Genomic DNA, 26,986 nt, shown 5'->3' on the forward strand with positions numbered 1-26,986 from the left:
ACAGTAGGCCTAACTAGCACCGAAATAAAATAAAAGGCATTTTAATGTGGTGACATTTTACACCACACAAGAATCATGTTTTTAAACAGGGTTCCTACATATTTGGAATTTCAAAATTCTATATTTTTTCCAGACTAAGCTCCGGGGCCTCCAGGTGTTCTACTAAAAGGTGTGCCCCATAAAATCACGTCAGCTCACAGAGACATCAAACGGCTGTATCCACAGATCTGTTGTTTCTATTGTGTTATTGTGCTATTTACGGTAGGTGGTTTCTACATGCATTGTGTTGATCATAGCTCGGAGACTGCCATTGTAAGGAACAGCTAATATTAGCAATAGCTGGGCCCTATGATTAAACAAATCCCTCCCCGGAGTCTCTTTTCGTCCTCCACGTCGCAGTTCCGTGGACCTCTAATATTAACCCCCAATTGACTGCCGAGTGTGACCGTGGATCAGGCCTCTTCATGGAGCCCACCAGAAGTGTGACCGTGGATCAGGCCTCTTCATGGAGCCCACCAGAAGTGTGACCGTGGACCCGGCCTCACAGAGCACGACCTGGACCAGATGTGGACCAGACCCCTCCCCTGTCTATCTCTCTTCTATTCTTTCTTCCTATTCCCCCTATTCCCCCTCTACCCCCCCGCCCCCCCTCTCCCCCGACACGGTCGAGGCAGATGGCCGCCCACCCTAGAGTCGGGTTCTGCCTGACGTTTCTTCCTAAAGTTTTTCGTTACCATTGTCGCAATATTGCTTGCTCTGGGTGGATCTTTGATGGATGTAAAGTGTCTTGAGACAACTTGTGATTTGACACTTTTATAAAATGGAATTGAATTGAATAACTGAATTAAAGACGCTACAGCAGTGGTTCCCAAACTTTTTCGTGTCAAGGACCCCCAAATGAACATTTATTAGGCCACGGACCCCCCATTTGAAAACATATTCCAGTGACCCCGATAAGGGAGGATTTTTACGGCTCTAGCAGTGATAAAGAAACATTCATTTCAAGCACCCCCAGTTTCACACGCATTATGCTACGGACCCCCGATTTAATGGCATTTCTATCTCTGGTATACCCCAATTTATATTGTAAAACCACTGTTAATTTAACTTTGAGAGTGTACAAATGGAACCAAATGGATCCCAACGGGTCCATTTGGTTCCATTTGTACACTCTCATAAGGGTCTATTTGGTTCCTAACTATCTCTAATTGAGCTAGGTACCCCCTGGAACTCCCTCAAGTACCCCCAGGGGTCCCCGGACCCCACCTTGGGAACCCATGACCCTAAACGAGGTAAATCTAAAAGAATCACCTCTAGTCTCCTCTCCACCTCTCCACTTACTTGTCGTCTGGCAGGGCTGTGACGTAGAAGGGCTGAGAGGCCCCTGGACAGAGGGTGATGGAGTTGGCCTTCTTCTTGGCCATGAGGGCGGCACGGTGGCTCTCGTAGATGTCCAGACTCAGCGTGGTGGACAGACGGTGGGACACCACGAACGGCAGGTCCTTCAGGCGCTCCAGCTCACTGGACTGCTCGTGACGCACCTGCAGCCGCAGCGTGTAATCACCCTTCTCCAGCTTCAGAGAGTACTGGAGGGGAGAGAGAGAGAGAGAGAGAGAGAGAATAGAGTTACTGTACAATCTGAGAACAGACATTTTTAACCCATTTTGACCTGAGATCAGATTCTAAAAATGTCTTCTAAATCAGTTTTCTGAAAAAGCTATGGTTCTTTGTCAGTCGTTCTTCGATTTTACAGAAATAGCAGATGTTACGAAGGAACGTAGTGCCTCTCTGACATCACAACCAGGGCGTCGGGAGTGACATCACTCTCGACATCCCAAAAACCATAAATACATGCCTACCGCAGGATTAACTGGAAGATAGCAATATAGCAACAGCAGTAGACCTTAGACACCATATCTAACACTACTAAACCTGCGGCTCAAAGGGAATTGGCTACCAGACGATCCCTTCGGCATCTCACCCCCTGACCATACTCAGGTCTCGGCCACAGCAGACCTACAGTAGAAGCTCATAGCACGGCACTGAGTGCACATTTTCAAGGTCAAATCATTACTGCCACTAGGTGGTAGCATAAGCACACCTAACGAATGCCACTCGTCCGCTCTACCTCTACAAACAGTTACATGTGCTCTCAGCGATGGGATACAAACTCACAAATGATGAGTGGGTAAGCGTCCCCTGAGCCCAGTAGATTGTACCTGGTGTGGGTAAGTGTCCCCTGAGCCCAGTAGATTGTACCTGGTGTGGGTAAGCGTCCACTGAGCCCAGTAGATTGTACCTGGTGTGGGTAAGCGTCCCCTGAGCCCAGTAGATTGTACCTGGTGTGGGTAAGTGTCCCCTGAGCCCAGTAGATTGTACCTGGTGTGGGTAAGCGTCCCCTGAGCCCAGTAGATTGTACCTGGTGTGGGTAAGCGTCCCCTGAGCCCAGTAGATTGTACCTGGTGTGGGTAAGCGTCCCCTGAGCCCAGTAGCCTCTTGTTCTGGTCAAAGAGCATCCATAGCTGGCTGTCGAACTCGGACTCATAAAGCAGCTCACAGAGCATGGGACAGCTAGGCGTAACCTCTCCACTCTTGGGCTGAAAACAGTGATGAAATGAATTACACAAAAGAAGAAACCCCCACTGTTTGCTTAGGCCTCACTCACACTGTTGCAACATGCATACAACATTTGTATGCACAAGACACAAGACACATGTTGTATGCATGTTGCAACAGTGTGAGTGAGGCCTTAGTATGAATGTGTCATCATTACCTGGTGAAAGCTGTAGGTGAGAACGACCTCATACAGCTGTCTACTGTTAGGGAGAACATCCCTCACTCCTAAGGCTTTGATCTTAGAACTTATAGGTCTATGAAAAACAAACAGAACACAGTTAGCATCAGTATGATATATATCTTTTCCCTTTTTACCTCCTTTATGATGTCTATTTGTATGTCTCTAAATGTTTTGATGAACTGAAAAAGGTGGACCCTCTTGTAAACAAGTGTAATGCTTAATTGGGTCGTCCACTCACAGTTAACAGTCTTTGTATTGAGTTTGTGCTTGAAATGTACAGTAATTTTACAAACTGTTAATAAATATTTCAATCAATCAATAGCAAGACACACTGCGTGTGTGTGTTACCTGAGGGGCTGAACCCAGGACTTTAGGGTAATACTCGGGGAAACGTCCTCATATCTCAGAGGAGAAAACACCTCAAAGCTTGTTACACCTTCTGATGCATTCTGGGAGGAAGGCAGACATGGTGTTACAGACAGAACACGGATAACACCCGTGTTACATGTTAATTCACTAATGATGCACTACTAGTGGTGTCTGTGCACTACTTACTATATGCATGGAAGAGGGAGATGTGTTACGTGTTAATTCACTAATGCACTACTAGTGGTGTCTGTGCACTACTTACTATATGCATGGAAGAGGGAGATGTGTTACGTGTTAACTCACTAATGCACTACTAGTGGTGTCTGTGCACTACTTACTATATGCATGGAAGAGGGAGATGTGTTACGTGTTAACTCACTAATGCACTACTAGTGGTGTCTGTGCACTACTCACTATATGCATGGGAGAGATAACACCCGTGTTACGTGTTAATTCACTAATGCACTACTAGTGGTGTCTGTGCACTACTCACTATATGCATGGGAGAGGGGGTTGTGTTGAGACCATGGAAGGAGATGTTGTAGTCCACTGTGACATCACCGAGGCTCGCCCACCAGCGTGCGATGCACACCTCCACTATTTTACCTGACTGCAAGGAGAGAGAAGACACACAGTACACTTAATAACTGAATTAGTGGATAAACATACTGAGTGTATAAACAGTATATATATATATATATATATATATATATATATATATGTACCAGCACAGGGAAAGCCTCGGTTAAGGAGCCCCTCTCCAGTAGCGAAGAGAACTTGTAAAATTCATTGGCTCTGTAGGCTTTCTGCTTGACCAGGTGCACTGCATGAAGAACAAACTTAGAAGACACGTCCCCCGAGTGAGAGGTCAATGTGATCTCTGCAAGAGAGAGATACAAAGAAAAGGTTTAAAAAGTAAGGTAAGACAGCAGAATAAAAGGGATTTAAGTAAATAAAAGGCACAACAAAACAATGACAAAAGGCAAGACAGACTAAACACTAAACTGCTGCTGCTTCTGTGCAACACTGTCATAGTGTGCCATTAATTTATGAAAAATAAATTAAAATATGATTGATATGGAGATACAAGGCCTCACAGTGATGAATAGCAGACAACACACACACACACCTGCCCAGGAGGCTCCGTGTGGAACAGTGAAGAAGTGGCGTCTGATCTGCCCGGGTCTGAAGTGGACATCTGAGAAACAGACCTCCTGGTTCCGACTCTCAGGAACTCTGCCAGAGGGAAGACACAGCTGTCACACAGAGACCACTTCCACAACACAGTCAGCACGGGCACACTGGAGCCGACAGGCACGGCCAAAGGAAGCTGACTCCCGACGTCTTTTTAGACAGCTGGTGGATGGATAAGAAGCTCCACCCACGCGGCAGGTTGCCGCGGCAGACGTCGGGAGTCAGCTTCCTCTGGCCGTGCCTGTCGGCTCAAGTGTGCCCATGCTGAAAGAAAATAAAACTTGGCAAAGCATTGTGGGTACTACTTACTTGGTAGGAATGATGACGGTGATGGGGACTCTGAACAAAGGACCTGAGGTGGGAGCAGCAGTGTCGTAACCACACACCTAACCAACCAGACACATACAACATTAACACAGTATTAACACAGTATCGTAACCACACACCTAACCAGACACATACAACATTAACACAGTATTAACACAGTATCGTAACCACACACCTAACCAGACACATACAACATTAACACAGTATCATAACCACACACCTAACCAGACACATACAACATTAACACAGTATCGTAACCACACACCTAACCAGACACATACAACATTAACACAGTATCGTAACCACACACCTAACCAGACACATACAACATTAACACAGTATTAACACAGTATCGTAACCACACACCTAACCAGACACATACAACATTAACACAGTATCGTAACCACACACCTAACCAGACACATACAACATTAACACAGTATCGTAACCACACACCTAACCAGACACATACAACATTAACACAGTATCGTAACCACACACCTAACCAGACACATACAACATTAACACAGTATTAACACAGTATCGTAACCACACACCTAACCAGACACACACAACATTAACACAGTATCGTAACCACACACCTAACCAGACACATACAACATTAACACAGTATTAAAGGTATATTCAGTGATTTCACTTAATTCAAATATCACTTATTTTTTTGTTTTGTTGTGATAATCCTCTCTACTATAGAGTGTGCTGACCATATAAGGAGTTCCTCCCTGTCCCCAGTTAACCCCTGGGGGTCAAAAAACCTTAGGTTTCGTTTTTGACTCTCTATCCTGATTGGACGAAAGGCTGGGTCCCAGGCCAAAATGAAACCTAAGGTTTTTTGAGTGAAATCACTGAATATACCTTTAACACAGTATCGTAACCACACACCTAACCAGACAAACACAACATTAACACAGTATTAACACAGTATCGTAACCACACACATACAACATTAACACAGTATTAACACAGTATCGTAACCACACACCTAACCAGACACACACAACATTAACACAGTATTAACACAGTATCGTAACCACACACCTAACCAGACACACACAACATTAACACAGTATTAACACAGTATCGTAACCACACACCTAACCAGACACATACAACATTAACACAGTATTAACACAGTATCGTAACCACACACCTAACCAGACACATACAACATTAACACAGTATTAACACAGTATCGTAACCACACACCTAACCAGACACATACAACATTAACACAGTATTAACACAGTATCGTAACCACACACCTAACCAGACACACACAACATTAACACAGTATTAACACAGTATCGTAACCACACACCTAACCAGACACATACAACATTAACACAGTATTAACACAGTATCGTAACCACACACCTAACCAGACACACACAACATTAACACAGTATTAACACAGTATCGTAACCACACACCTAACCAGACACACACAACTTTAACACAGTATTAACACAGTATCGTAACCACACACCTAACCAGACACATACAACATTAACACAGTATTAACACAGTATCGTAACCACACACCTAACCAGACACACACAACTTTAACACAGTATTAACACAGTATCGTAACCACACACCTAACCAGACACATACAACATTAACACAGTATTAACACAGTATCGTAACCACACACCTAACCAGACACATAAAACATTAACACAGTATTAACACAGTATCGTAACCACACACCTAACCAGACACATACAACATTAACACAGTATTAACACAGTATCGTAACCACACACCTAACCAGACACATAAAACATTAACACAGTATTAACACAGTATCGTAACCACACACCTAACCAGACACATACAACATTAACACAGTATCGTAACCACACACATACAACATTAACACAGTATTAACACAGTATCGTAACCACACACCTAACCAGACACATAAAACATTAACACAGTATTAACACAGTATCGTAACCACACACCTAACCAGACACATACAACATTAACACAAGGGATGCCAACAAACTGAACATAACAACAATAATATACTGTACATAATATGTGTGCGTATTATGAGGGACGCACACCTCTGTACTGTATGATGCAGTCATCCTCATCCACCATACCTCTGCAGTGTTGCCAACTTAGCGGATTTGTCGCCATATTTAGCTTCTTTCCAGACCCCCCTAGCGACTGAATTAGTGAAAAGCTTCTGGAGAGAAATCTAGCAACTTTTTCTAGTGAATTGGGGACAAATCGTGTTGACAGTCGCCAGAGATAAAACCCTCCCTTTTCTTCATTTTCCCTCTCTCAGCCTCAAATCCGCTAAGTTGGCAACAATAAAGTGCTCGGCGTGTCTGGCTTCCTCGGCTCGGTTATGAGCAAAGAATGGTGTTCTGGGCTGGCTCCATATTTTCGTTGCTAGGGGCACCTAAAAGTCGCTAGGGACGCTAGAAAGTCGCTAGGCTACGCTCGCGCATATCACACTTCTAGCTACTTTACGAGGAGCCACTAGCTATTTCCGTTACTGGAGAGTTGGCATCACTGTACCTCTGTATGATGCAGTCCCTCTCTGAGTCCCACGGGGTCGATGCGGACGTTGACGTGACGACACTGATTCATGAGTTCCAGATGGGAGGGGCACTGGACCCAGGGGGCGGAGCACGTGAGGGCCAAGTGTAACTGAAGGGAGATTCGCTCATTGTTGTCTGGAATGGACAAAATGAGGTTTAGTACATTTTGTACTAGTAACATAAGTTTCAATTGCATTTTCTTTTTTTCAATTAACTAATCAATTAACTGTTGCAGCCCTAAAGCAATTCTGGACTCTCTCTACGCTTGTGCGTGTGTGCGTGCGTGCGTGTGTACGCGTGTACCTGTGTTCTCAGGGAACATGGGTTCGATGCCCACTCCGTGGTCCGAGGGTGCCAGAACCTGGACCGGGTCCCTGAGGTAGATGCCCCTCTGTGTTCCCACGGTTACAGAGAAACCCAGGTGGCTTGTGGGTAAAGAGGCGTGTTGAGTGAGGTAGTCTAATGCCCGGTCCACCTAACAGAGAATTAAGAGCAAAGCATTAACCCATTTTGACCCGAGATCAGTTCCTGACAGTTTTCTGAAAAAGCTATGTTTCTATGTCAGTCGTTCTTCGATTTTTCAAAAATAGCAGACCTACAAAAAAAAGGCTTCTAAATCCTATCCTATGAAATCCATGTATCTATGTCAGTGGTGCTCAACCTTTTTCATGTGAAGGACCCCCAGAATTATCTCTATTGGGTCACGGACCCCCATCTCAAAATATAGTTTAAAATGTTCACTCTGAAATATATATTCAAAGATTTGCGCCACATTTTCACGACTTCAAAAATAGCAGACCTACAAGCTCGTAGCTCGTGAGCTTGTAGATCTGCTATTTTTCAATAGCTAAAAGTAGAACAGAATGCTATAAACCCCAAAAGGGGTTCCCGCACAAAATGGGTTAAAGCAAGGACATTGCCCGGGAAGAAACAAGAAAGGAAGTGAAAGGGAAACTGAATGATGTGGCATTAATAATAGAATATAATTCATAACAAACAAACGACAAACGAATGTCCCATGGTTTTACCTGGATGATTCCATGTCCTTGTGCAAACACCTCGATGTCTTGCACCTTCAGAGCCGTGTTCTCCAGCGCTCTCCTAACAGCAGGAACCGATGGTTGGATCCCATTCTGCTTCAGGCCTGCATCAAGTAGCACATGCGTACGTGTTAAATGGTAAATGGTGCATTTATATAGCGCCTTTATCCAAGGCGCTTTACATAGATTGTGCATTACATTCACCCATTCACACACACGTTCATACACCGATGGCTGCAGCGGAAACCATGCAGTCATGTCAACCCCAAACCCACAACACACCTGAAAGGACTTGAGTCAACCCCAAACCCACAACACACCTGAAAGGACGAGAGTCAACCCCAAACCCACAACACACCTGAAAGGACGAGGGCGATGCCTCCACAGGCGTTGGGAGACGACATGGACGTTCCGTTCATCAGCTGTGTACCACGGAGGGTCCAGTTGGGCACAGACGCGATGGCCCCTCCGGGGGCACTGATGCTGACGCCGAGGGCCCCGTCTGTGCTGGGGCCCCTGGAGGACCAGGTGTACTGGTTGGGAGGCAGCTTTTCCCTCAGTGAGTACTCTGCCACCATCATGTCAGGGGTCACATAGGCTCCTACACCTGTGGATAGTTAGATTAGTGAGTACTCTGCCACCATCATGTCATAGGCTCCTACACCTGTCAAAGTCAAAGTTGTACGATTTGTCACACACGTTACCGTGGTGAAATTTGTTCTCCGCATTTGACCCATCTCTTGGAGCGGAGTGGCCTTGTGGTTAGAGTGTCCACCCTGAGACTGGGAGGTCGGGGTTCGATCCCCGACCGGGTCACACCAAAGACTATGGGACCAAAATGGGACCCAGTGCCTCCCTGCTTGACACTCAGCATAAAGGGTTGGATTGGGGGTAAGTCCCTGCGACATACTAGCGTCAGGTCCATGACTCCATGGGGTGTACTTGTACATCAAGCTGCATCACGCTACAGAAACAGGAGATAGGCTCCTGGCCTATAGGCCTCATGGCTCGGCAAGGCTACTTACTTACTTACTTGGAGCGGTGAGCCAAATCCAAGGAGCGGTGAGCTGCAGCCGTGCCGCGCTCGGGAATCATTTGATTAGTAGATTTGACTCCCGCCAATCCAACCCTTTGATGCTGAGTGCCAAGCAGGGAGGCATTGGGTCCCATTTTTACAGTCTTTGGTATGACCCGGCCGGGGATCGAACCCCAACCTCCCGGTTTCACGGTGGACACTCTAACCACAAGGCCACTGAGCTGGTCTTGTGGATAGTTAGATGGCTACGCTTCTTGTGTCATATCTACATTTGTATGCTTTCCATGGAAACTTGGTTTAATTTCCACTCTGGAATGGAGTAATATATTAACCCATTTTGGGGCGGGAACCCCTTTTGGTGTTTATAGCATTCTGTTCTACTTTTAGCTGGAACTACATATTTTGAGATGGGGGTCCGTGTAGCCCAATAGAGATAATTCTGGGGGTCCATGAAAAAGGTTGAGCACCACTGACATAGAAACATGGATTTTTCAGAAAATAAATTAGGATTTAGAAGCATTTTTTTTTAATCGACCTCAGTCCAAAATGGGTTAATCTAATATTGGAGGCTAATCAGCCCCTATGACAATAATGTACTGATAAAGTCAGGCATGTACAGCTCAACCAGTGTAACATGCATGCGTGTATGTTTGCGTACCTATTACACTGCTGGTGGTTCCTCCAGGACAGCCAACAGTGGAGAGACACGGGCCGTTGTTTCCTGCACTCGATACAAACATAACGTTGTGCTTCTGCACAGCCTCCGTTATCACTTCACAGATCCTCCTAAGAGAAAGAAAAGAAGATATGTATATATATATACGCATCATTTTTCACTGCTTGTACCTGTATGAGTGACAGATATACATATATTAGTATAGTAAGTGACAGATACGTACATATATATATACACTAAAAAATAAGATACACACTTACCCTGAATTGGGCCAGTGTGTGGCTTCACCATAGCTGTAGTTTACCAAGTCACACTTATGGTTGATTACTTCGATCATCTTCAATCAGGATGAGACACAGAGAGGGACAAAGACAATTAAAGAGAAAACAAAGACATCAGTGATAAACAAACGCAGTTGTGTCAATAGCAGAAGTAGCAGAATTGTTTTTAATATTATTTTAACGGAGAACTTCTTGTTACATGCAGCACGGATAAGGCCTGTCTCCATGGTACTGAGGATAAGTTACATAATAATAATAAACTTTATTTATATAGCACATTTTCATACATAAAATGCAACCCAAAGTGCTTCACATAAAAAATAACTAGCAGCGGAATGCCGGGGGAAAAAAGCAGGACACAATATATACAAATTAGCAAATAAAAATAGCAATACAAAACTAAAAAAAAGAAAATGGTAAGGAAATTTGTACCAGAACATAGATTATGAAAACAAGATAAATCTAAACAAATGCCAAGTTGAAAAATTAAGTTTTCAGCTCGCTCTTAAAAACATCAAGGGAGGTCGCCCTTTTAAGGTGCAGTGGTAGTGTGTTCCACAACTTGGGGTCATAGACCCAGAAAGCGGCCTCACCGGTGTTCCTATGTTGAGCTTTTGGTAATTTTAAAAGAAGAGTGGATGAAGACCTGAGTGTTCTAGTGGGAACATAAACATTTATGGAATCCTTGATACATACAGCACGGATAAGGCCTGTGCCCGTCTCCATGGTACTGAGGCGTGTGTCTCCAATCTTCAGAGCTAGGATCTGGGCACCGGGGGCGACGCCGTTACGCTCCGACTCATCGGGGAAGTAGCCCGCCGCTATGCTCGCCACGTGTGTCCCGTGAGCCCCTTGGAAGAAAAAAGAACACGCAAAAGCAATTACCGGTATGTCTAGTGCACCACAGGATGAGTTTATTAACCCATTTTGGGCGGGAACCCCTTTTGGTGTTTTAAACATTACGTTATAATTTTAGCTATTGAAAAATAGCAGATCTACAAGCTCATAGCACGAGCTTGTAGGTCTGCTATTTTTTTTAAATCGTTAAAATGTGGCGCAAATCATTGAATATATATTTCAGAGCGAACATATTTTCAGATGGGGGTCCGTGGCCCAATAGGCATAGAAACATTTTTTTTAATCGACCTCAGTCCAAAATGGGTGGAGCTGTAAAACAATGAAGATGATTCTGTATAATCTCACAGTTTACACACTGGAAACAGCTCACCTCCACTGGTGACGATGCAGAGTGTGTTTCCCTCATCGTAAACATTGACGGAGTAGTTGAGCATCTCAGCACTTCCCAACGAGGCGTACTCCTGAGTTTCTCTGTAGGAGCACAGCACCGTGCACTGGGACAGCTCTCCTGTCTCTGAGGTATCCACCACAGCCCTGGAGAGAGTACAATGTACAACTGGTGAGAAAAGCCTAGCTCTAAAACAGTGTTGTTTTTGGCAGCACATTTTGATTTTCGTTTTAGTCATAGTCTCTTTTTTAAGATATTATTTTTGCGGCTTACGCCTTTTATTGTTATTTTGAAGGGACAGACAGTAGGCTGACAGGAAACGGGAGAGAGATGGGGGAAGACATGCAGTAAAGGCCGTGTCGGGCTCGGGAGTCGAACCCGCGGCACACTGCGACTGGATTACCAGTCGGGTGCCCAGAAGGTTACGCCACCGCCTGGGCTAGTCATAGTCTCTTGAATAGTTTTCATTTAGTCATAGTCTCTTGAATAGTTTTCATTTAGTTTTAGTAACATTTTAGTCACCTGGAATGTGTTAGTCTAGTTTTAGACTAAAAAGTCTAAAAAAAGTTTTAGACTGAAAAAAGGTAGTCGACGAAAATTTTTCGTCTTATGTGCTATTTACACGAGGATGGTGTTCATAGAAAACGGCAAAATAAAGTATCGTTTGCTGCTGTCATTTAGACGAGAACCGTGTTCTCAGGAGGTGAAAACGCAACAAAGTGAAACCACCTCCCAGAGTGGAAATCTTTGAGAACGCCGTTTTATCCCTTCTTCGTGTAAACAGGCAAAACGGTGAATCCGCAAAACTTATGTCATCATGGCTCACGTTGGCTCACAGCGCATATGTTTATTACATTAATGCAGAGCCATATATGATATAATGGAGTTCCTGAACAAGCCTCCCTCCTCGCCTACAAAGTGCTGCTCATCAGCGATGGTGAATGTAAAACCATGATGTAAATAAAAAGCCTTGTGATAGGCGGCAGCCGCGGCAGCAGCGTTTATGTAGCCTAATGTATTATAAAATATATAACCATCCCGTGGCGCGCTTTGCCTGCATGCTCTGGGCTGCCTGGCTGTCAGCCCAGAGCAGTGTTGCGCGTCACTGTTTTTTTGGCAAATCTAAGCCAGCAAATTTAATACGATCTCTTCAAAATAAGAGTACCCTCTAGAGTATTTAAAAAAAGTTATTTGCACATTAGAACTACAAATTAAGCATTTAAATGATGCTATAAGATTATGTGTCTGTGTTATTTAATTACTTATTTTTACACAGAAACATAATGTGTCTTTACAATAACTGTAATGTAATAATAATACTAATAATGTAATGTAATAATTATTTAATTAACAACACTTTTATTCTGAAAGCAACCGAATGTCTTAAATTTGCTAGCTCTCAAACGGGAAGTTCTAGGTTTGCCAAAAAGACGGAGCCGTGTTGCGCAAGCGGGGTTCTTCTTCTTGTACGTGGGTGACTGGTCTATTTGGCAGCCCGTTATCGCCACCTAGCGACATTATAGCATAATAGCACATTATATCATAACGTGTGCGTTCTCGTGTAAAGGGTAAAAAAAATGAGAACGCAACAGGACTTTGCCGTTTTATCTGGAGATGGTCCTCGTTTAAATAGCACCTTAGTTTCTAGTCGACGAAAACAACACTGGCTCTAAAAGGTAAAAACATACCGTAATCACTTTGTTTCATAGAAGAGAGTAACCAGGCGTAAATGTGCTAACCTCCATGTGATGCCGTCATGCCAAAGCACACAGTCCTAGACAGGCCCTGGGTCAGTTGTACTAACCTCCATGTGATGCCGTCATGCCAAAGCACACAGTCATAGACAGGCCCTGGGTCAGTGTACTAACCTCCATGTGATGCCGTCATGCCAAAGCACACAGTCGTAGACCGGCCCCGGGTCGCTGTACTTCTTCTCTAAAGACGCTAACGCCTCAGCTTGACTCTGAAGCTCTTCCTTCTGCAGCTTTTCAATCTAAAGGAGGGGGAGTAGAGATGAGACCATTTAGGAATAGAATACAAAAATAATAGCCTAATGCCTGCTCTGTATCCAGTTAATGACAGCACAGAAACGTCAGTTGTCTGTTGACCTGTGAGGGTGAGGGGTGAGCGATATCGAACTCTTCAGTCCGGCGGCTGACTTCAGCGAGGGCAGCTCTGTGTGCTGGGTCCCATGTCTTCTCTTTACGCTCTTTCTGTTGGTGCAAATAAACAGCGCTTTACAAGACCATGCCAGTGGTCTGACATATTTAGCCCACCTACAACTTATTGTATACTTTAGATTATTGCTGGTCATTTTCCAAAGTATACCATAGCTTCTTTATTATTTCATGGTAAACATTAATCCATTCATTTCCGCACAGTATGAAAATAAACCTGCTTTAGATAGTTAATCCAACACACAACATTTCCCTGCAGATTATTTCTTATTAAAATTAAAGATCGTCGGTCTGGGCCGTGGCTCAGCGGTCCAGGCACCTTGGCTGGTAATCCAGTCTGGCAGTGTGCTGCGGGTTCGACTCCCGATCCCGACGGCCTTTACTGCATGTCACCCCTCCCCCCCCCCGCCCCATCTCTCTCCCCATTTCCTGTCAGCCTACTGTCTGTCCCTCCATAAAAAATATTAAATAAAGGCAAAAGCCACAAAAGAAATAAACATAAAAGAAATGTAAGATCGTCGTTAATGCTTTCTAAAGCGCTCATTGATTTGAAAAGTCGAGCTGAAAATGGAAAACTGGAAAAAAGATTGATTATTTCCCCCATATTTTTACAGCATGGCAGAGCTGTCTACAAATGTGTCTGTCTGTCTCCTGACTCTCCTCCTGTTTGAAATGCGGGAGCTGGCCAAAACGTCCGGTACGATCAATGCAGCGTCAACTTCTTGTGCACTCTGGCACCATGTCAATGCCATTATGTTGTTTTATTTTTTAACTTATAGACATCAAAACTTGATGTCAATAAGACTTCAAACTTGCTTTATATGAGTTAATACAACACAATAAATGCACCATTAAATAAAGGCTTAATCAAGAATAGTGCTTTATATTTTAAGAACATTAATCATTTTTTTGTATATGCAGTTCTCTAATAGAGGGTATGCGTGTGACATCATCATCATCATACCAGAAAGTTATGCGGGAATGCCTACCGAGTGGCAAAAACCTACTTTCTGGCCTTGACAGCCCATACATCCAAACAGAAAAGTCCTATTTCATTGCATGAAATGACTTTAAACAACATTAAATTCACTTTGTCACTCACTTTGCCACTTGATTTGCTACTCGATCTGCCATTCACTATATGCATGCGCATACCCTCTATATCACTCATATCTACCATAACAACTATGAATGAACAGTACCTGTATTCTCTCTTTAAGTGCCTTTGGGAAGAACTCATAGCCATTTTTAACTCCAATGCGATACTTCCCTGATGGATTGACCCAGGAAGGAGGGATCTAGGGGATAAAAATATTATTAGAGTCAGTGTGTAAGTGAGAGCGAGAGAGAGAGAGAGAGAGACAAGAGGCAGAATGTGAGAAACAGTTTGTTTCCAATTCTCAGGAATTTACAATATTACATAGATCTATGAAAGTAGAATAGAATCGTAATCAATTTACAATATAGATCTATGAAAGTAGAATAGAATCGTAGAATGGTCAATTCAAATCATCAGACTCCTTCCCGTCAAGCAAAGGCGTATTAAAGGACTTGCAAACATCTTAGCGCGCCACCGAGTGGCGCGCTACGAGCTTGTAGGTCTGCTATTTTTGAAAAGAATCGTAAAAATGCGGCACAAATCTTTGAATATATATATTCTTTCAGAGCGAACGTGTTATTTATTTTTCTCTGCGTCAGGCCTAAATGGGATAAATAAGGAAGGAAGGAGTACTGCAGACCTTCAGCGTTCTCCCAGAGAGCCCGGCGACTGTTCCGTCTTTCAGCTCCACTGTTGTGGTCATGTTCACGTCGCCACTCCCTGTCGTGTCAATGATGTCAATGATCTTTGGCTTGCCTTCAGTCGTGAGCTAAAAGGAATACAAGATGATGAGCAGAAATCTACTGAAGTGGGTGTGAAATACAATAAGTATATATAGCACGGTAATTGTAATAATAATACAATTAAGTTTAACATGGTGAACAGCAGTGGTTCCCAAAGTGGGGTCCGGGGACCCCCAGGGGTACCTGAGGGAGTTCCAGGGGGTACCCAGCTAAATGATAGTTTGGAACCAAATGGGTCCTTTATGGGTCTGTGACCCATAAGGGTGTACATAAGGGTGTGTACAAATGGAACCAAATGGACTCGTCATTTGTACACTCTCAGAGTTAAAATAACATTGATTTTACAATATAAATTGGGGGTCCCAGAGATATAAATGCCATTAAATGGGGGTCCGTAGACTAATGCATGTCAAACTGGGGATCGGTTGAGAATCACTGCTAGAGCCGTAAAAATCTTCTCTTATGGGGGTTCCCTGGCATATCTTTTCAAATGGGGGGTCCGTGGGCTGGGGGTCCTTGACATGAAAAAGTTTGGGAACCACTGGCATACAGTTATATATTCAGCTACCATATGTCGCAGTCTCTAATATACAATAAGACAAATTTGCCCAAGCATACACTGTATGCATGTTAGGGATGTTAATAGTTAATCGATGAATCGCTGTCGCAAATTAGTCGGTTAAACTTAACTTAACAGTTAATAACTAATCGAATTGATCGAAACGTCTCAGCTTTTGCATGTGATGTGACAGACAAGACAGTGCACTTTATTTGATTCTATTTCTCATAACAAAGATGCCATTGCCTGGCCCTGTATCGCAAATGGTCAAATAACTATTTGATTATGGAATATTATATGCCTTTTGTATTCTTTCTGTAATCTGTATATCAGCAAAGTGTAGATTTTTGGGTTAGACATTGAGGGAAATTGAGATTCTCCTCTTTTTTTTAAACACTGCGGTTAATCAATCGATAAGCTTATCAAAACGTATTACTATTAACTGTTAATCGATCATTCCATGTGCATTCTCACATCTGGGAGGATCAAACGGCCCGTGAATTTGAACTTAAGACATCGATCAGCCGGCCCTAGATCAATAAGTCTGCTCCAAGATAAACTCTCAGAAATGATTGTCAGTGTCAACCCTCACATTTGTAGAATTGAATTTGTAATTGCATTTTAGCTGGTTTAACTGGTTAACTGACCATGTGCTTTACAACCTAAGTTGACAGCGACCCAAACGTGACTTGGCAGTTGGCTGTTATGTGTCCACTAGATCTGTCCAGCTCACCTAAGCAAACATCATAAAGGCACCTTTACGTGGTGTATGTGCTTGGTAAGGTAACAGTGGTAGGGAGCGAGATTACACGTGTTAACATGGGGAGGGGGGGTTTAATGAACTGGTTGAATATAGTATTATTTATAACTATGGTTTAATCCTGTACCCCCGGCAATTAAAAATGTAACCAACGTCTAGTCTAGAGCTTCAACTACCAGCCTTGACACCATGTTTGGCTCAAATAACGGGGGTTACCCAATCCTTTGGTTCTTTACAGTTTCGTGTGGCATTAACCAATACAGGTGTTGTTGTTGTTGTTGTTGTTGTTGGTAGCTTGTGGTTGCCCACCCATTGTCAACGTTATGTTAGCATAAAGCTAGCTGCCCATGCTAAATGTCTGAATGAGTCAGGCCTATTCAAGATAACGGATACGTAGCCCCGGTTGTGTTTTTACCTGCATGCCAGGAGCCCCCGGGTCCACGCCGGTGTCGAGGATAGCGATAAGGACACCTCGTCCATCGTACTCGGGGAACCTGGTGAGATAAGATGCGGCGCCGGTCTCCTTCTTGGGCAGCAGCCCGTGAAAGGGGAACGGTTCCTCGGTAGTGTGAGCAGCCATGATCAGCAGAGTGGCAATGAAAACAAAGCTATGAAATGGGGATAGAGACAGTTATGGTCTGTTCACGCGAGATTTAGAACGTGAGCGCGAGCACCCAGAAGAGGAAGAGTTTCTCTAATAAAAGGCACACTTGTCAAATATAGTTTACTTTTACTAACGCGCTCACTCGTTGCATGTCATGAAAATGTCATGACATTTTTTATTTCATGATGAAAAAAAAATATATATAGAAATATTACCTATAATATCTGCTCAATCGCCAACACTGTCCATTCACTATAGTGCTATGAATTGAAAATTGTGAGGTTTTTGTATTGAGTTGTACTTGAAATGTACTGTAATTCTGCAAACTGTTAATAAATCAATCAATATATACTGCTATCATATGATATCAAAACTATAACTCTAGGTGGATTACCTCTAGGTAGGCTCAGAGCCTTAGAAATAGACATTATATAATATATATATTATAGTATATTATACGGCTCTGGGTAGGCTACCCTCTCTCTCTCTAGGTAGCCCAGTGGAAATAAAAGAGAGCAAACATTAGATGGCGCTATAACACTACTACTTATTTCATGAGCCCAAACCATAGAGTCGTTATGTGCCTTTTTTATCTCTCTCATTCTTCATCCAACAAAATATCAGTTTATTTTGCTTGTAAAAAAGACACCTAATTACTTGTATAGCAGCCGTTTAAGCAACCATGTAGGGCAGGATCAAGGACCATAATATTTAATTTGACTATATGCTTCTTTGATGTTTGATTACCCAGGCGAAAAATAAATATATTTATTCCATACTTAAGTACACTTTTAGCACAGAAAGTATGTTAAATATATGCTTGTAGTGTCTCTAATCATATTAATAGTACATTTTTGTTAAATATAATATAAGTGAACATAAATTAATTTGTGATTTAGCACATTTGTGATAAGTTTACTAAATGAGAAATATATTTCAAATAGTACTTAAATACATATAATCACAAATACATTTGTGATGATTATATTTTAAGTACTTTATCAATATATTCACAACAAGTTCTCCTGAACATGCATTTATTGTAAGATGTACTTTAATTATAATAATAAAAAATACATTTGTGATTATTATATTTTAAGCACTTTATCAATATATTCATAGCAAGTTCTACTGAACATGCATTTATTGTAAGATGTACTTTAAATATAATAATTAAAAATACATTTGTGATTATTATATTTTAAGTCCATTAGCAATATATTCATAGCAAGTTCTCCTGAATATGCATTTATTGTAAGATGTACTTTAATATAATAATTAAAAATACATTTGTGATTATTATATTTTAAGTCCATTAGCAATATATTCATAGCAAGTTCTCCTGAACATGCATTTATTGTAAGATGTACTTTAAATATAATAATTAAAAATACATTGGTGATTATTATATTTTAAGTCCATTAGCAATATATTCATAGCAAGTTCTCCTGAACATGCATTTATTGTAAGATGTACTTTAATATAATAATTAAAAATACATTTGTGATTATTATAGTTTAAGTCCATTAGCAATATATTCATAGCGAGTTCTCCTGAACATGCATTTATTGTAAGATGTACTTTAATATAATAATTAAAAATATATTTGTAGATTGTATTTTTAAATGCACTCTTAGCATATTTTAAGTAAATATATTTGTAGATTGTATTTTTAATACATTATAAATACAATACAAGTCTAAACTTTCAGTATATTAAGTTTAAGTATATTAAGTACTAATGTGCTATAAATACTGCCAGGTGAAATGGGAGTGGCTAGAGGAAGTCCATTTCCCAGCATACACTGGGGCGCCAAGGACCGTGTGTTATTGTTCTTATTTGTGTTATTATTTGAATATTAGAATGTATACTGGAGTTATGTTATGGGTAATTGTGTTTAGGGTTTTGTTGTGGAGTTATTTGGTGATTTATGTTGTTTTATGTGATTTGTTAGTAAAACCATGAATCTAAATGTCTGTTGGTTTAGTCAGTCTCTCTCCCCTTTTCCCATTCATATGTATAGTAACATGGTTGCTACAATTAAGAGTTATATATGCAAATGTATACTTTTCCGAAGTATATATATAATATATATATACTTTGGAAAAGTATAAATTTGCATATATTTGCATATATATTATATATAATGCTTCAATTTTATTTGGAGTAAAAAAGTCATTAATTTGAAGTATACTTGTATTAGTTTCAAGTATACTATCAAATATATTTTAAGCGCATTAGTTTGTAATGTTATTATATTAACACATTGGTAGTATATTTTAAATGTATTTATTTAATACTTGATATACACTTATAATACACTATAAAAATACACTATAAATATAATATAAGTATGCTTTTCACTCATCGGAAAAAGTATACTTGGGATACTGGAAGTATATTTTCAATTTAACACTATTTTTTGTCACAAAAGGGTTAAAAAGTATAGAAAAAATATATTTAAGATATGTTTAAGTAGATCTGATAGTGTATTCGAGATAACAAAGTATATTTTAAGCACATTAGTTCATAATGTCATTATATTAACACATTGGTAGTATATTTTAAATGCATTTATTTAATACTTGATATACACTCGATATATTCGAAAATACACTATAAATATAATATAAGTATGCTTTTCAAAAGTATACTTGGGATACTGGAAGTATATTTTCAATTTAACACTATTTTTTTGGTCACAAAAGGGTTAAAAAGTATAGAAAAAATATATTTAAGATATGTTTTAGCACATCTTAAGTGCAACTTAAGTATAAAAAGTACAACTTAAGTAGTTTCAAAATAGCACAATTTAAATTCAAATAGTTTCAAGTACAAATAAGTACATTTAGTATACTTTAAAAAAGTATACTAAATATATTTATTTTTCGCCTGGGTAGAGTTGATGTAAATCAATTGGTCCCTATTTGCATTCTTTCTTTCACTAACATTCTTTAGGAATAGGATCCCATGACATGTGCACTGCACAGACAAAATATTGTCCCCCTCACCAAGTGCTGGAAGTAGCCTACAGATAATAAATTGTATACTTCTAAATAGGTGTGGACATCAAAACATTCTGTGGATATGGAAATCTGGGTAGACTACTTACAGAACATGGGTTTTGTATTAATAATAACAATCTGCAAAGGATGGAGTGAAAGTTGTGTGTAATGGAGCATGGCTGGAGGAAAGAGACCAGATGATCAGCATACTACATTGTGTCGATATCCTTATTTTGCCCAACCGGCAACTACTTAGCCTATATATGAATTATCATGTTGCTATATGACTTAACCACATGAAACCTAGCATCACTATTCTGGGCATGTCATAGCTAAGGTTTTGCAAAAATAGAGGAACATTCTCAGAAAATAGCATATCTACAAGCCCACTGCATGGTTTTGACACCCTATGAGCTGGCAGGTGTTCTATTTCTGATTTGAACATTTGGTGTAGAGTAGACTAGAGGCCAATGGGGTCATGTATAGATTCCAGACCACGGTCTATTCCATCTCTAAAATACAGGAATTCACTTTGACATGTCAATCACCATTAGTATGCACTTGTATTTTCTATGTTCCTATATTTGTCTCCATCTCTGTCTGTGTAAATTATTCCGGTAGGTATATATATATATATTTAGTGTACCTCCAAGCCCTGGCAGAGTAGTTCTGGAGTAGTTCCAACGGATTGTGTGCCCCTAGTTTTTCCCTAGTGGGACTGATTGAGGGTAGCTACTGGGACGTAAGTCGGGACTTGATCACTCCCGGCTGGGTCGCCTGAGTGAGGGGTATGATGTTGCGAGACCCGAAACCCCGTTGACCTCAGGATACATCACTGAGGATACGTCCCAGGTGCATCCATGCAATGTTTTTTGTTATAGTTCTTCTATTTATAGTGACTCATAGGAATGGTTAGACTATGTGACAACCAGGTTTAGTCTGGTGACCACCGGAGAGACGGGTGACAGCCGGAATGTAGACGGCAACCGGGTGAGCAGTATGGGTTAGCGCCCCAGCCTGTGTCCTCCGTGAGGAGGAAGCCCAACAACCCTCGGTGAGGCCTTTAGGAGGGCCATGCAAGCAGCAAGCGGAACCGCAGTACCATGACCCTGCGGAACCATTGCCCACCACTCCTGAATGAACTGTCTGGTGCTGGGACTCTGGTGCAACGCACAGGTCCTCGCTCTGGTGAGAGCAGGAGTGGACCTGGTGAGACGTAGGAGGGGCCCGGACAGGAGACAACCCACAGAGCCTAGTCCCTCCATGTGCCAGAAGTGTACCTCCAAGCCCTGGCAGAGTAGTTCTGGAGTAGTTCCAACGGATTGTGTGCCCCTGGTTTTTCCCTAATGGGACTGATTGAGGGTAGCTACTGGGACGTAAGTCGGGACTTGATCACTCCCGGCTGGGTCGCCTGAGTGAGGGGTATGATGTTGCGAGACCCGAAACCCCGTTGACCTCAGGATACATCACTGAGGATACGTCCCAGGTGCATCCATGCGATGTTTTTTGTTATATATATATATATATATAACATATAATATAACGTCATTAAACAAAACAGGTCTTTCTGATTTTTCATATTACATCCTGATTGTCTAAAATTGGCTTCTAGCCCACAATAACCTGTACCTGACCTGGCTCCAAGGAGCACTTTTTCTAGTTTTCAGTATAGGCTGTTGTGCCTCATATGTCCCCGTGTGCCCTTGCCCGTCCTGTGGTTGTTGACGTGTATTAAAAAATATTGAGCATCCTTTCACTAATCTGCTTAGAATCACCATCTGCCTCTCTTGCTGGGTTTCAACATCGCCCACACACACACACATGTGCACGCACACACACACACACACACGCACACACGCGCACGTGCGCGCACACACACACACCACACACACACGCGCACGTGCGCGCACACACACACACACACACGCACACATTTTGCAAACACAATAATGAAGTAATCATCATTAGTCAACATATATATCTCCAAACCAAAGATTAACTTTTTGTCTCCATGTTGAACGCACGCACGCACGCACGCACGCACGCACGCACGCACGCACGCACGCACGCACACACACACACACACACACACACACACACACACACACACACACACACACACACACACACACACACACACACACACACACACACACACACACACACACACACACACACACACACACACACACACACACACACACACACACACACACACACACACAGGCCTGTGGTTTACCACAGGGTGTAGCCATCCTGGGTAAGATGAAGTAAATGCATGTCATAAATGTATTTCAAACACTATTTCCATATGTGCTGCTGTAAATCCAGCTCAAAGCATTCTGCACCTCTACATTATTTAAAAAGCTCATTCTGACTTAACTTGTCACGTATCTCATAAATAACTATTACTCTGCATGTGCATTTTGCTTTGCCTTTACCATGCTTTTTCCCCCTCCATACATGTGAGGTAATAATATAGAGTAGACTATGTGTCCTCCGGTAATGTGCTGTGTAAGTCACAGTTGTTTATGTGGGGAAAGTGTTAGTTGAGGACGCTGCAACAGGTTGACGAGACTCCAGAGAGATGAGACATATAGCCAGCCAATAGCCTAATTAGATTTAGGGCTGTTCTAAAAAAGTCACAGCTAATCCTAAGGCCTTGGCCACCGGAAGTGCTGTGGCCAAATAACTTTCTTGGTAGAGGAACTGCTCTCCCACATCACTGCTGGGCTGGGCTTGCAGTGCAGTGCTATTTTGAGGAATGTGGTCATTATACTGTTGGGCTGTTTTCAGAGTCCTGGCCCAATGGGCTGGCCCAATGAGCTTAAGCATATGGACTGACGATGAACCTTCTCCTTTTTCCTAGGTGGCTCTTAAAAAGTTAAATCCATCCCAGACATGCGCTATCCTTATACCATCACACCATTACAAGGCCTATACTCTCCATTCATATCATCTTTTAGATTAGACCCAATTTAGTTCAGTGTCAATGTAGTAACAAGGTCTGTTGTGATATCTTTCTGCTCTAGAGTATAGGCTTAGGCTACTTGTATTTAGTGAATGTGCCTGGATTTTTATTTTTACATAGTTGAGCTGATTAAGTCAATCATGAGTTAATTGTTATTAATAATTGTTATTATTACTCGTAATTACTTAGTAATTTGAGATAATGGATTAGAAGTATGACAGGGTTTCTTTGGGGGTATAGTGGAAGTTATAAAGATAAGATCAACTTTGCATGTGTTATACTGATGCAAAGTTTGATGATCAAATGCTATGTTGATGTGATGAATGAAGATGGGGAACGGATATAACTACCAGAGAATGGCTTTTGAATACTTAATATCTCAAATATATTTCATGTTAGGTTCTCAAAGTGGGGCCAGGGCGGGCAGTTCCAGGGGTCATCGAGGGAGTTTGGGTTCCCCAGCAAAATACCACCTATGTAAATCTAATCCAACAACTAACTCTTGTCCCCGGCACAAATATTTTCAAATGGGCGGTCTGTCGGTGTCCTTGATATGAAAATGTTTGAGAACCACTGCTGTACGTCAGGCCTACTATCAGCCTTTATTTGCTTATGGTCGCAAATGTAATCATTCACTTTAAATTCCAGATGCTTGAAGTGATGGAATTTTGTGGCCAGACAATTAAGCTTTCAAGGTCATGGATAATATGATTTAAGTCAAGACTGTTTATAGGGCTACACACTGGGTCCAATCAATGTAGAGATTGGGAGATCAACCATTTATTCTGTGAAATTAAATTAGTTCTTTATTCGTTCAGTTGTAAACTCCTCTTGCACCACGCATGCATTATGCACTGTCTATAGCCTACAATACACACAGCATGGCATGCCACATGTTGAGGCTGGGACTTAACAATGTAGGCTATACTGTTAAGTCTGTTCTCTAATGTGTTGTGTTGTGTTGTGTAGGCTAGAGTTGAAATTGGGATACTGTCAATCAGTCTGCCCCTGGAAATCAGGTTCGCCGAGTCGGTTCCACATTTTAAATCTACTTAAAAGACTAGTTCTCCTGATTGTGTTCTATTGATTGTTTACTCTGCTTTAGCGTCCTGTTTCTACTATTCTGTACAGAATTGATTGCCTGTATTATTGTTTGCTTTGCATTGTTTTTGTTTACTTTTGATGTTTCCAGCTTTTATTATTTATTATTAATCAATAGAGCAGATCCCCATTCCCAACATATTGGATGATTGATAAGCATAGTGTATCATCACTTGACACTTTGGTGTTGCAGTTGTAGCCCAGTATCCATTTAGCTAAGTGATTGATTGATTTGAGATAGAGGATGGTACGGATCACTGGCATGATGATGATGTATAAATGGTAAATGGTAAATGGTGCATTTATATAGCGCCTTTATCCAAGGCGCTTTACATAGATTGTGCATTACATTCACCCATTCACACACACATTCATACACCGATTGCGGCGGAAGCCATGCAAGGTACCAACCAGCACATCGGGAGCAATTTGGGGTTCAGTGTCTTGCCCAAGGACACTTCGACATGTAGACAGGAGGAGCCGGGATTCGAACCGCCGACCCATGGATCATTGGACGACCTGCTCTACCGACCTGCTCTACCTCTTGAGCCACAGTCGCCCCATGTATAAGTCTTCCCTAATGTTCCCCAGGTTCTATGTTCCCCAGGTTCTATGTCCCCCAGGTTCTATGTCCCCCAGGTTCTATGTCCCCCACTCAACTATAGCACTCAACACCAAAAAAGGTTCTATGTTCCCCAATCCCCACAAGTTGCCACAACTCAACCATAGGAGGTTGCTGTGGAGTGTGGACAGTTCAGATGTCCGCCTACCAGTGACATCATCAATGGGGCTTTCTGTTCATGGAAAGTTAACATGCATGTCATTATGGAAGGCATTGTTCTCACGCTGCAAATACAAATGTATATATTTGATTGATTGAACGCCCAGGCCATGATAAGTGGTCAAAATAATAAATGTTTTTTTTTCACTTCACATCCTGTATAGTGTATATGTACACTGTGAACCGTTTTTTCCCGCGCCGGTTGGTTCCTCAGTGCCAATCCAATTCGTGCATGCGATGAAATGAAACCACGCAGTCATGACGATCCGTTGGCACTACTGGGGCGTAAAGGAGGGAGGGAGGGTGGCGTGGCGCTGGCGTGGCGTGGCGTAGAGTGTGGGACTGGGACCACGCCCCCGCTGGCACCGCTGAGCGCTCCGTTCTGTTCCCAGCCTCACAGCCAGCCCAGCCAGCCAGTAGCAGCGTTCGGTTGGGGACGGACGGAGAGTCATGATCGCTGCCCTGGTGGAAGCATAGATGTACAAAACCTCTGGAATAGCCGTGCGCTGGAGAGGCCGAGACCACCACCAGACGACCATTCACCGTGGAGGATAGAAGTCTTCGTCTGGTAGGCTAAAAGGGGACCACCGTGCGGAGCCACTAGCGCAAGCATGGCGGTGGAAGAGGAAGGTCTCCGAGTTTTCCAGAGCGTTAAAATAAAAATAGGTAAGCAACACAACACAACAGAGGCAAAGACGGGATTCCCTACCCCCAGTCTGCTCTGTGCGCGGCGCGTCAATGGATGGCTTGGCTGTGCATGAAGGAACGGGCCAACTATGGGGGGGTTTGACTGGGAGGACAGATCCGTCTTGTTCTTTGCCATATTGTAATTCAAATCACACGCTCCGCTCGCTGTGCACAGATTTCAAAACGAAAAAATGGTCACAGTATGTCCTCCTCGGATATCTTTACAAATTGAATGGATGGAATTGTGGGAAGGAGAATATCTAACAGTGAGATTGCAAAGGAATAGTAGCAGCCAGGATACTAGGGTTGGAGAGTTGGATTATATATAAATGTTATTTTGTAGCAACGTCTGGTGTCGAGCGAGAAAACAGACACAGCTGCAGATATACAGATGGTTTCGCTGGGGCTCTTTTTCCACGCGTGGAATTTGAATAAACCGTGTGCGGTGAAAACATCCATTCATATTATTATCGTTGCAGCTCGATCTGTCTCGCACCGTCAGGCGCTATATTAATATTATAACGACGTTCTACCCTAGTAGGCGACTTAATCATGAGGGTCACCCGAAAAGTGTAATAAAGGACACTGCCCCTTTTCAAGATGTAAGGCCTTTATTAAACGATTGAAACTGTGTTGTGATGGATGTTTAGCAGCGTGCATATAAGCCTGTGTTATAAGGTGGATGTTCCCTGCGCTCAGTGCGCTGCGTAGGTAGGCTATGGGGCTCAGCTGTATGATATGGAGTCTGGTCTACTGTCTATGGTCATTTTCTACTTTTAGAGTTTTATCTGAAAAATAAGAAATTGTGAGTGACTTATTGCTACAGTTTTGTCTGTTTAGATTGCCCCGAGATATGCTATAGGCCATGCATGGGGCCAAGGGCTTTATACCATTGTCCATGTTATCCTTTTTATAGATTGAACAACCAAGGTATAATCTTGTTGAGCGTTTCAA

At 42.2% G+C, this 26,986-nt stretch overlaps 2 protein-coding genes across 6 annotated transcripts in view; one reads left to right on the plus strand and one right to left on the minus strand.

The window, feature by feature from the left end:
• Positions 1-17,468, minus strand: part of tpp2 (tripeptidyl peptidase 2) — a 301,990-nt gene extending 284,522 nt beyond the window's left edge. For 3 of the 4 annotated variants that reach the window (XR_014568945.1, XM_083759748.1, XM_083759747.1), the window contains exons 1-21: positions 17,299-17,468; positions 15,462-15,590; positions 14,925-15,020; positions 13,654-13,758; positions 13,414-13,538; positions 11,528-11,691; positions 10,996-11,150; positions 10,279-10,355; positions 10,001-10,128; positions 8,665-8,913; positions 8,295-8,410; positions 7,570-7,741; positions 7,244-7,401; positions 4,670-4,746; positions 4,296-4,402; positions 3,892-4,046; positions 3,660-3,776; positions 3,146-3,246; positions 2,774-2,870; positions 2,460-2,597; positions 1,342-1,586 (exon numbers count right to left, since the gene is read on the minus strand). Coding sequence is in view for 3 of the 4 variants with exons in the window: in XM_083759748.1 (XP_083615874.1) it covers positions 1,342-1,586; positions 2,460-2,597; positions 2,774-2,870; positions 3,146-3,246; positions 3,660-3,776; positions 3,892-4,046; positions 4,296-4,402; positions 4,670-4,746; positions 7,244-7,401; positions 7,570-7,741; positions 8,295-8,410; positions 8,665-8,913; positions 10,001-10,128; positions 10,279-10,355; positions 10,996-11,150; positions 11,528-11,691; positions 13,414-13,538; positions 13,654-13,758; positions 14,925-15,020; positions 15,462-15,590; positions 17,299-17,463 (2,876 nt within the window). In the remaining variant the exon portion in view is untranslated. Of the gene's footprint in view, positions 1-1,341; positions 1,587-2,459; positions 2,598-2,773; positions 2,871-3,145; positions 3,247-3,659; positions 3,777-3,891; positions 4,047-4,295; positions 4,403-4,669; positions 4,747-7,243; positions 7,402-7,569; positions 7,742-8,294; positions 8,411-8,664; positions 8,914-10,000; positions 10,129-10,278; positions 10,356-10,995; positions 11,151-11,527; positions 11,692-13,284; positions 13,339-13,413; positions 13,539-13,653; positions 13,759-14,924; positions 15,021-15,461; positions 15,591-17,298 lie in introns of those variants that run through there. The other variant, XM_083759749.1, reaches the window with a different exon arrangement.
• An 8,293-nt stretch (positions 17,469-25,761) lies between these two features.
• rasa3 (RAS p21 protein activator 3) overlaps positions 25,762-26,986 on the plus strand; it is a 58,948-nt gene continuing 57,723 nt past the window's right edge. For both annotated transcript variants that reach the window (XM_083759756.1, XM_083759757.1), the window contains exon 1: positions 25,762-26,011. In XM_083759756.1, the coding sequence (XP_083615882.1) occupies positions 25,957-26,011 (55 nt within the window). In that variant the 5' untranslated portion in view covers positions 25,762-25,956. The remainder of the gene's footprint in view (positions 26,012-26,986) is intronic.

The sequence above is a fragment of the Protomyctophum parallelum genome (genome assembly GCF_964188405.1).
Source record: "Protomyctophum parallelum genome assembly, chromosome: 2".
NCBI classification, from domain to species: domain Eukaryota; kingdom Metazoa; phylum Chordata; class Actinopteri; order Myctophiformes; family Myctophidae; genus Protomyctophum; species Protomyctophum parallelum.